Consider the following 11,157-nt stretch of genomic DNA (forward strand, 5'->3'; position numbering starts at 1 on the left):
ATTTAGATTGTCCAAATTATATAGTGCACCAATAAATTTCGCACATTACGGTTTGAAGGCAGGTGTACTTTGTCCAGGCTGGCTGTTGCATCAACCCAATATTAAGGGAGTAGAACTTGCATACCTAGCTGCCTCATCTCCACAATCTTGTGGGTCATTGTAACTTGTCCATCTGGACAGGGGAATGTTTCCAATGCTGCCTTTGTTTTTCGGCACCATGTCTAGCAGATGCAGGGGACTGCCAAGCTCCCGACCGCTCAGCTAAAAACACTGTCATGCACAATGCAAGCATCAACCTTCCTACATGATTACAATTGTAATTACGATTGCAATGAGGTTTCTGGCAGTAAATTCAGTTGTGAGTCATTGCTCGTGCTGTGTACTTCCTTTGCCCCTCATCTCTGGGTCCTATTCCTTCTTGATAGTCTTCCTGGTCTGAGCTTCTGTGATAGCCTGTTGACATACACGAGAGATGGCATCTATGAATTTAGAGTGTTATTGGCTCTGACTGAAAAACATGCACTTTCCAGGACTACTACCTGCAGATGTGCCATATCTGTTTTCATAGCCACTGTTGTGCTGTAGTTTTGCTATCCACTTCCCTATTTTGTAATGGAAGATTTCTAGGCTGTAGCAGGCCAGACACATATAACTGTAATGCATAGACTGCTGTATACATTAGTTAAAATTCATCGTCATCAGCCTGACTACACCCACTGCAGGGCAAAGGCCTCTCCCATGTCTCTGCAATTAACCCTGTCCTCTGCCAATTGTGGCCACCGTATCCCCGCAAACTTCTTAATCTCATCCGCCCACCTAATTTTCTGTCGCCCCCTGCTACATTTACCTTCTCATGGAATCCACTCTGTTACCCTCAAGGACCAGCGGTTGTCTTGCCTTCGCCTTACATTCCCTGCCCGAGCCCATTTCTTTTTCTTGATTTCAAATAGGATTTCATTAACCCGCGTTTTTTCCCTCACCCACTCCGCCCGCTTCCGGTCTCTTAACGTTACACCTATCATTTTTCTTTCCATAGCTCTCTGCGTTGTCCTCGAATTAAGCTGAACCCTCATTGTTAGCCTCCACATTTCTGCCCCATAGGTGAGTATCAGTAAGATACAGCTGTGTTAGACTTTTTTCTTGGGGGATATTGGCAAACTGCCTTTCACGATCTGAGAGAACCTGCCATATGCGCTCCACCCCATTCTTATTTCCCACTCATGATCCGGATCAGCGGTCACTACCTGCCCTAAGTATACATATCCTCTTACTACTTCTAGCACCTTGCTACCAATTGTGAACTGTTTTTCCCTTGCTAGACTGTTGAGCATTACTTTGGTTTTCTGCATGTTCATTTCTAGCCCCGCAATTCTGCTCCGCCTGTCTAACTCATTCATCATGCTTTGCAGTTCATATCCTGAGTGGCTTAGCCAGGCAATGTCATCAGGGAATCGCAAATTACTTAGGTATTCTCCAGTAACTCTTGTCCCCAACTGTTCCCATTTCAGGCCCCGGAACACTTCGTGTAAACAGGCGGTGAATAGCATTGGTGAAATCGTGTCTCCCTGCCTGACACCTTGCCTTATTGGAATTTTACTGCTGACCTTATGGAGAACTATGCTAGCTGTGCAGTCGTTATGAATATCTTCCAATATTTTCACATAACACTCTTCTACATCCTGATTCCACAATGCCTGCATGACAGCTGTGGGTCCACCGAGTCAATTGCTGTCTGGTAGTCAATGGAGGCTATATATTGGGGTTGGTTATATTCTGCCCATTTCTCTTATCACCTGATTGCATGAATCTGGTCTCTTGTTGAGTATCCTTTATGAAAGCCTGCCTGATCATTTGATTGATTGAATTCGAAGGTTGTCCTGAGTCTATTAGTGATTACCTTGGTAAATACCTTGTAGACACTGGATAGTAAGCTGATCGGTCTGTAAATCTTCAAGTCCTTGACATCTTTCTTGTGAATTAAAATAATGTTCGCATTCTTCCAACCTCCTGATACGCTCGTGGTCACGAGGCAAGCGTATACAGGGTGGCTAGTTTCTCTAGCATAATCTCTCCTCCATCCTTCAACAAATCTGCTGTTGCCTGATCCTCACCAGCTGCTTTACCCCTTTGCATTGCTCCTGAGGCTTTCTTTACTTCCTCCCTTGTTACTGGCAGGATGTCCCATTGCTGTTTTCTACTGCCTCTCTCTGTAACGTTCTGATTACATTCACTACTGTAGAGATTTGTGTAGAACTGTTCGGCTACTTTAACTATCTTATCCATATTGCTTATGACATTGCCGTCTTTGTCTTTTAGCGCATACATCTGGTTTTTACCTGTGATTAGTTTTCTCTTCACTGATTTTAGGCTACCTCCATGCTTTAGAGCATGATAGGTTTTCTCCATGTTCTTATGTTGGCTACCTTGCACTTATAAATAACTTCCATAGCTCTCCTAGTTCTATTCTATCTCTGAAGTTAGACGTCCTCATGCTTTGGCGTTTCTTCACCAGATCTTTCGTCTCCTGAGATAGCTTGCAGGTATCCTCTCGAATGATCTGACCACCTACTTTTGCAACACGCTCCAATGAATTTAAATATATATTTAAAGATAACAGTTAAGGTGGGAGATTGAGCTTTGAGATTTGCACTTCAACTCGGGAGTTATGCCGCTGCTACACAGAATACTTTATCGCCGTAGAGGTATTTCATCATCTCGCACCAAACTGCTGTGGCGCCACTGTCACAGTTGATAATTTTGCTGGGAAGCTGTTGTAGCACTCACGCAGTTTTGAAAAGGTGGTATTCATTGTTCTTGTGCTATTGGCAACAGTGATAATATGCTTGCTGCAGTGTTTTGTGGCCAGCCTTCTTTTTTTTTCAGTGAAATAAGTTGTACATTTCATGTTGAGTATTCTTTCAGCGATTAAATTGCTTTGATTTTATTCCTTAGTGTATAGTTGCGAGTGCTCCATGTCTGAGTGCAAATTTCTACCACTGAAAAGCCTTCAAAATCTTGATAGATGTCCACACTGTTCTAGGGACTCTGTGGCTATTGGAAATGCCCATTTAGCTGCATTCAAGTGCCACTGAGTTGATAGCCATTTGAAAGCCTTCAAAATGCCTGTGTGACACGGTTATTAGATTTTGTGCAGGTTTGATGCTGAGCAGCCTGCGTGCTTGAGTTGGGTTTTCCAATGTCTGTATTTCAAACCTGATACTTTTCGAAATCATCATTAGTTCATTAATGGAAGAACTACTTGTGCCCTTTTCTGGAATTTCCAGAAAACAAATTAACTGAATTTTTTTGCATATACTGCTACCTTTTTGCAGGTGCTGCATAGTGAGAACCTGGATCAAGACGCCAACCTGCTGGACTTGGAGAAACTGAAGAAATTTTAGCCACTGAGTGGCACCCATCATGAGGGATGTGGCATTAATAAAGCCAGTTAAGGTGACCTTATCTATGTCCTTTTGCAAGCATGCTACACACATGAGAGCCATCCCACGAAGCACCACTTCTGCAAAGCTTGTTATCTCACAACATGCATGCTGAATGAGGCAGTGACAGACAGATGAGGAGGCCTTAAGGCAGGGCATTGGCGTAACGTGTTGAGCAGTGATGTAGGAGCCTTGCAGCCATGCAAGGTATTATCGGTATCATGATGGTAACTCCATTTGACACTGTCTAGTGCTCTGTGAGCCAGACAAGGCTCTTGAACATTCTGGGGCTCACCCTTGGCTCTCGGACATTCTGGAAGCCTCACCCGGCTTGCGCATATTACGCGAGGATGTCTCCTGCTGTACGAGCCTTACGCGGCTTGCGCACTTTATGTGACAGATGTCTCGCGTTTGCGAGCTTGCTCGGCTTGCGCAAATTATGTGAAATATGTCTCGCGTTCTGCGACCTCGCTCAATCGTCACAATGTGCGTGGCAATAAACACGCAAAGATAGGCACGCAGAATCCACGTTCAATATTTTCAATAGGGGTATCCTCCTGGCTGCAACGCTCCACCGCGACGCCCAACTCTGAAGGTGTGAAAACGATCGACTAGAAGTTTCTGAACCTGCACCCCGATCCATCCTAATTCCCCAACAGTGTGCCGAGTGCCATCCCTCCTTTGCAATAAAGGCTTTATTCATTCATTCAATTGCGAAAAATTAAAACTGGTTTCGAGGAAAGAAAGGGCGCGGAAAACTGTCTCACTTCTCGGTGGACATCTTAACCGCGCCGTGAAGATGAGAAAGGACTGAAATAAGAAAGAGAGAGAGATGCGACGGAGTGGAGGGCTCCAGAATAATCTCGACCATCTTGGGGAACCTTTAACGGGCACTGACATCACGCACCGTTTGCCGATTTACCCAGTGTCAGCTAGGACCTAAGCATCGTTCTGTTCACGGACCTACTCACGGACCTACTTCTTTCACGGGGCTAATGAGAAATTTGACTCGCAAAAAGCCGTCAAAGGCTAAGACAGCTTTTGTGCGTGCTGCTGGCTTTTAGACATTTCACACTGACAGATCAAGAGCTCGACACAGATAGTGTAAGGCAGAGTACCATTGTAGCCAGAGGGATTGTCCGCGAGGAGAGTACTGGAAAAATCACGACGCACCGCCACCACTAGTGAGACTGAGGGCCACCAGGGCGGGCTTTGTTGCCATCCGCATTAAAGGACATTGCTCAACGAAGACGAGAGGTGATGATGCATATTTATAGGTGAAGTTCATACACCGCGTGCTTACAACAAACACGTTGTGCCGTAATTAAAAGTCTACGTTTCGCGCAAATTATTCGCGGGAGCAACTTTTCGAGAGCTGTGCACGATTCGTGACAAACGCAAAATTTAGATCCTCAAGAAAATTGCTTATAGAGTTCAGCTTTAGCCAAAAGTGGCGAGGTCACTGCGCACGTCACACTGGAGCTTTTACTGAGCCCCCGTTGCGCCTCTGATTACCCAAACATGTGGGTGCCGAAGATAAACTGCCCATCTAAATCCCTGGAGATTACGCAAGAGCCACATTACTCAATTGGCTGGGCCACCGCTGCGGCCAGGCTCTATACGGATTGCGTATTTTTGACACGCACTACACTGTGCAGAGAAGAGTCAAGCAGAGACTTACCATAAACCCATGAGAGCGCGATCGCCTGGAAGAACACTATGAATAGCAGCGTCATACCACTGACAGCGTAGTAGTCGACTAATTGGAAAAGGTACATTCCACCCTGTAATAAGTGACAGAGACAGAAGACAAAGACAGCGATCAGGATGAATAACAGTTAGCTAGGTTATAGTTGTTCGTCGCCACGCGAAAAAAAAAAACTGAAGAGGAAATTAAACTATAATACTTTAGCTTCAAGGCACATGGCGCAGCATGTTAAAAAAAAGAGCGGATGGGTTTGACATTTGCGTTGGCAATCAACGTTATAGCAGGCTGCAACGATAATCGATGCACTTTAGGAAAAGAGTTCATTTTGACCGGCCCAATTTCAACCTGTACAAGTAACCTAAGCTGGTCCTGTTCAAACCCTACATAACTGTGTGCTCGCCAAACGGCTCCTGTAGCGACTTCTACTTTCGTGTAAGCCCGATGAAGGCGCCTATAAGCTCCTGTACATTCCTAAATTCCTGCCGGACGCTAACTACAAGAACCTGAACAGACCTGTGCGCTCCCTTAAGCTTCCTTTAAATACCTATATGTACCTTTTTTATACTATATGGGGTTTTTCAATAAGGGAGCCAATTTAGCTTCTCTTCAGTAGAACATCTGAATTGTTTTTAAAGGGGATCTGAAATGGCTTTCTTCTGAGCTGCTGTTTTCTTCGTGGCAACTTACCGCTCGTTTCGGAATGTACTGAAATGTAGCTTAAGAGCAGCACCGAACTAGATCCCCGCGTTCACGTGCGCCACCAGGTGCCACATGCGAAACACTCATATGCTTTATGTGAAGCGCTCTCTAGCGCGACCTTTCTTCTCGTTATTTCTGGCGAAACGTCCTTGGGAGTGCTGTTCCCATTTGCGCAGAACCAGGAAACTGGCGGCGTGCTATAATCGCCGACTAAACAGAAGCGGTGTTAAGCAAAATATGTACAAGCATTTGGATTGAGTGAAATAAACGTGAAAACCGGCGCGGAAGGTGCTTTGGAGCCCCTTTAAGCGAGTTCACTCTCGCAGCCGGTTAAGTCTTCAAGATAATAGCAGCACGTCTCGTTCTAAAACGGATAATTTGCGCTGCACGACGCTTCTGTCCAGAGGTCTGTTAGTTCACAGTTCATCGCTGTGCTTAGTGCGACCCGAAGTTCAAAGCGGCGTCTTCAGATCGACGGTAGAGAAGTGAGAAAAGAGTGCTTGCCTGAGTCACCATTGGGAGACCCATCAGGAACTGGAACACGACCAAGCAGAAAACGACGAGTTTTCTCCGAGGGATAAGCTGCGGCCATTGGTCCATGAGGCCAGCGACAACCGCCTCCGATGGACAGAACTGCAAAAGCAAAAAACAGGCAATTGGCAGGAAGGCGTTGCAATAGCGCGGTGGTTTGGGCTAGTTGGCTCCTATCCATGGTATAGAAAATATCACAGCACAAATGAAACGCAGATACAAAAACAGGAACAAACAAGGGTGGTGTTTTGCTTGTACTGTCTTCTTTGTTCCTGCTCTCTTGTGTCTGTGCTTCGTTTATGTTGTGAATGTTTCTACACCATGGCAGAAAGAAATAAAGAAAGGCAGAAAGAAAGCATGCAAGCAAGCAAGAAAGAAAGAGGGAAAGAAAGGAAGAGAAAAAGAAAGAAGGAAAGAAAGAAACAAAGATAGAAAGAAGTAAAGAGAGAAAGAGAAAGAAAGAAGCACAATTTGCTGATGCTCCCCGAAGACTGCATCTCGTTTGCAGACGCTTGCCCCATACTAGTGAAGCCGTTTATTCAGCCACTGGCAGAATATTCTTTCCTTCAGTCGTTAACTTTTTAAAACAATTTCCACTCAAAATATAATGAACCGCCACGGAGACTGCCAGCAGCTGACGGTGACTATGTGACCCACCAGAGGGTTGTTTGCTCCGTAATCCATATCATTCCTACAATAACTGAAGAGGCCATTGACCACGGACCCTCCAAGTGATCTTTCCACGTTTTCGTATTTAAGGTACTATTTAAACCACGCCAGTAATGAAAGCTTTCCCCGGACGAAGACAAGTACTCTTGTCGAAACATTGGCAAACAACCTAAGGCTTCACTCTCCCTTGTTCACTTTGTATTTGCAAGAAACCTATATCTACTTGCCCTCTCTCTACCACTGACTGTTATGCAGTCACTTCTTTAGTGTATACGGCTGCAAAGAAAAATTCACGTAAGCGTACTTAACTGAACCATACCTGACTGTTGAGTCCCAGGCAGAGAAGCATGATAAAAAATAGTATGGACCAGATCGTCGCACCCGGCAGTCGAGTGACCACCTCTGGATACACAAGGAAGGCCAAGCCTGGTCCTGAGTGAGCCATGCAAGACAGAAGACGGTGACTTCTAAAGAGGGACTCTTGGCATGGGGAGCTTCACACCGCATAGGACGGCATTACACCACATAATAAACCTATTCGTAGCAGTATTGGCTATTTAACAAGCCTACTAACGCTGCTGCGATGTCATACCTGACTACGAGTGGTGCACTGAAGAGGAATCTGAACTCGTCTTTTTGCCGCGGGAACTCGATCTACACGTTCGAAGCATTCTTAGAAGCTTCGACTTATTGCCCTGTGCGGCCAATTTCCCCAATTTAAATCGGATTAACGTCCGGCTCCCCCCCCCCCCCCTTTTTTTTTTAAATTCCCCGCAGACGGTGGGAGGAGTCGACCAACGCATGGAGTGCCTTTTAGGCAGTCGCGTGGCTGCTTTGCTTTCGCTTTTATTTTGTTTTCAGGTTTCCGTGAATAAATAGATCTAGTCAGAGACTACAAAGCTGCAAATTAGGCCCACGGGAATAAAAATACGCATGGACTCTTTGCTTTCGCCGGTCTCTACGTATCACTCCGCCAATGGCAGAGCGGCAAGCCGCCACGGGACTGGTTCGAAGGTTGGCGACTCCTCCAACCGTCTGCGGGGAATTCAAAAAGAAAGGTGGGAGCCGGGACGTTTAATTAATCGAATTTAAATTAGGGAAATCGGCCGCACAGGACAATAATTCAAGACTTCAAAGAACGCTTGGAACGTGTAGATCGTGTTCCAGCGGTAAAAATACGAGTTCAGATTCCTCTTCAGTGCACCTTTAAAGGACCGACCTTGCTGTTGCAGTCAGCAGCAAAGCTTTTGCAAAACTGCAGCCTCGAGAAAGACGTGAGATTCTTTCGGCAGATACGCTACGTGCAATTGAGTGGATGCTTACAGTATAAGCTACAAACAAACCTAGCTTCTTTGCACTGCCAGAGTCCTATGAATAGCATTAAAACGCCCATTATCGCAAAAAGTGTCTGGCGTTGGCAGTGAAGCCTCGGTTGGTAAGAGGCAAATTAGAGAGAGGGAAATCCTCTCTCCACTTTTTTGGGGGCGATGAGGAAGGGAAAGAGTAATCGTGGGATGGAAGAGAAAGAGAGGGTGGGAAGCGATGGGTGGCGATGACGCACCCTGACGCAAAGTAGCACTTAAGCTGATGTGATTTTTCTGATGTTGTGGTAAACGGCATGTGCCTCACACAGCCTTTTCACGCAGATGGTAATGGCTTGGAGCATGATGCGAACCCTCTTGGTACCAAGCCTAATTTATTATGTCACGAAATCAGAGCCAGACATATGAGTTTGGCAGAGGCGTTGAAAAAAATTACGCTCCAGTAAAGAAAAATACTTTTTTACCAAGTTACGTTGTTGTTGTCATCGACTTTTGCAATTTATAATATTTGTGCTGGGTTCCTTTTCTTATTGTCTAGTACTTTGACACTCTGGTGTTTCAATCCTTGCGTTAGACGCATTTTCCTTCTTTGTGCACATTTTTTAAACAAGCTGAACTATCTTGTTTTCTGTAAGCACGAACCGCCATTTACGGCCTTTGTCAAAAACATACTGCACATCGTATTTGCTTCTGGTCCATGCCGTTTGTATCTTTTTCATTATCAGCGTTCCAAATTTTTCGAAGGTCTGAGAAACTTTCGTCCTCACACCTCCTGAGTTTAGGATTTCCAGAGGTGGTATATGAAGCCCCACTACATGAATTAGAAGCAATGCCCGTGAGGTGTCTATTTTTGTAAAAGGGTGTACGATTTCAATTATGAGACTCTGCTCTTTACATGAAATCTGCCCATCAGAGCCCTTGAGGAGTGAGAAATGAATAAAACTTGGAGCCTTTTTAACCACATTACTAAAGAAGAAAAAAATGTGATAGCATTTCAAAGTTTCCAAATATTCTAAAGCACTCCCCAAATTTTGGAATTTGGCTCAGCCTCAGAAAATAAATTAAGGTGGATTAATGTGGATTAGTGGGTGGATTAAGATAGATTACTTTAAATTAGTGTGTGGATTAAAGTGGATCATTGGGTGGGTTAAGGTGGATTAAGGTGAAAGAGTGGGTCGGGTTGGTTCAATCCCATATGATAATCCAGTGGACGGACTCGAACATTCTAGAAAGTCCACAGATATTCAAATTTGGTGGTGTTGATGACGTCACGACCCTTTCGACTAATCAGGGAATTTTGTTGCTGAGAAACCGCGTAGTTTTTGCAAGACGACAACCTAAATGCCATTGAATTAAAACAAGCACTGCTTCCTGTGCTTGAGATTCCTGTTCCATTCACTGTAGTCGAGCGCAGCTCACTTACCCGACTTCACTACGTCGCCTACCGACTTGTCAGCCAAAAAAGCCATGTGACCAAGCACGGAGAATATAACTGTTCCGGCTAGAACGCTTGTCATGGGATTGACGATGCAAACGATTGCCGAGTCCCTGCAATCAGGCAAAAGAAAAAGAAAACTAGCCATTATTCTCGGATAAGAAGCAATGAAGTATATAGCTGGCGTGATATAGGGCGCGTATACTGAGCTTTAGAGGACAAAGCAAAAATTCCGTGGCTTGGTTTGAAATGAACCTGCTCTCGGATCGTGCTTTATTTGCACTCATACTTCACTGAAGAAAAACGGTGTGAAATATTAACGCCGTAAATAGAGCAATAAATACGCGCATATTTTAGAAATAAAACGGCAACAATGTCAGGCATACCGCCCTAGCAAATCAAAAAACACGTTTTTACTGTAATCTTATGAAACAATGAGCGATATAATGCCAAGATGCGATTGTCGTAATCGTCGTAACTGTAAAACACATTCCTGTAAAACACGTGAATTCCGTTTAAAAAAATCTTATTTTTCCTCTTCTACAGTTACTAACCACATAGCCTCACTGGCTGGTTTACAGCGCCGAATCGCTAATATACTCACTAGAAGTCTGGATGTATGGGAAATTCCACGCTTCCGCGCATTTTACAAACACCAGCCATTGGCTCAGAATTTTCAAGTATATTAATCAACAAATTCATGCACATAGTTGGCTTGAATCAAAGAGAGCTCATGTCTTTATTTTTTGAACTCTAATGAGCCTTATGTTGTCTTGAGTGCGTGTACTTTCTTAGGATATAATTACTAGATTTTCGGTCCAATTATGTCCTTTTGTATGCCCAATGTTAATTTCATGATCTGAACTGTTTTTTAATATTTGATTACTGGAGCTATCTAGCAGATGTGCCTTCTATTTTACCGGTGCTGTCATATATAGGTCTCTGGACTTAAGTTAAGCTGCTTGTGCATTGTGATTCGCCTTGAAAAATTGCGAAGTGTCGTTACTGTAAACTCAGAGAATTAAACAAAAATGGCGCGAAGAAAAAGTACAAGGATATGAACGGAGGAAATTAATTTCGACCGTTCGAACCGTGAGTTGTGCCTAAAAATAAAATGGGTGGAAGTCTAACCTCATGAAATTATGGTGGAACTGGTTGTAGCTACCCAGTGTCAGCACCGAGCTGTAGCCGATCCCGTAGGTATAAAACACTTGGGCGCCGGCAGCAACCCAAACCTGGCGGAGGGCGTATTCAGAGGAAGGTGATCCTCGTTGCGATTGGCCAACCGAGAACAGACGTCACTGCTCTACTCTACGTCACTCTGTGGGGACTTTTGGGGAACACTGCGCTTCA

The 11,157-nt window shown here is 44.6% G+C and overlaps 1 protein-coding gene across 1 annotated transcript in view; it reads right to left on the reverse strand.

Moving 5' to 3' along the window:
• Positions 1-11,157, reverse strand: part of LOC149358610 (sodium- and chloride-dependent GABA transporter 1-like) — a 56,553-nt gene that overhangs the window by 16,765 nt on the left and 28,631 nt on the right. Inside the window, exons 7-11 of the mRNA XM_089570734.1 lie at positions 10,936-11,039; positions 9,793-9,917; positions 7,367-7,479; positions 6,352-6,480; positions 5,122-5,224 (exon numbers count right to left, since the gene is read on the reverse strand). Coding sequence (XP_089426860.1) covers positions 5,122-5,224; positions 6,352-6,480; positions 7,367-7,479; positions 9,793-9,917; positions 10,936-11,039 — 574 coding nt within the window. The remainder of the gene's footprint in view (positions 1-5,121; positions 5,225-6,351; positions 6,481-7,366; positions 7,480-9,792; positions 9,918-10,935; positions 11,040-11,157) is intronic.

Source organism: Amblyomma mixtum, chromosome 2 (assembly GCF_055824585.1).
Source record: "Amblyomma mixtum isolate Tamu chromosome 2, ASM5582458v1, whole genome shotgun sequence".
NCBI lineage: Eukaryota > Metazoa > Arthropoda > Arachnida > Ixodida > Ixodidae > Amblyomma > Amblyomma mixtum.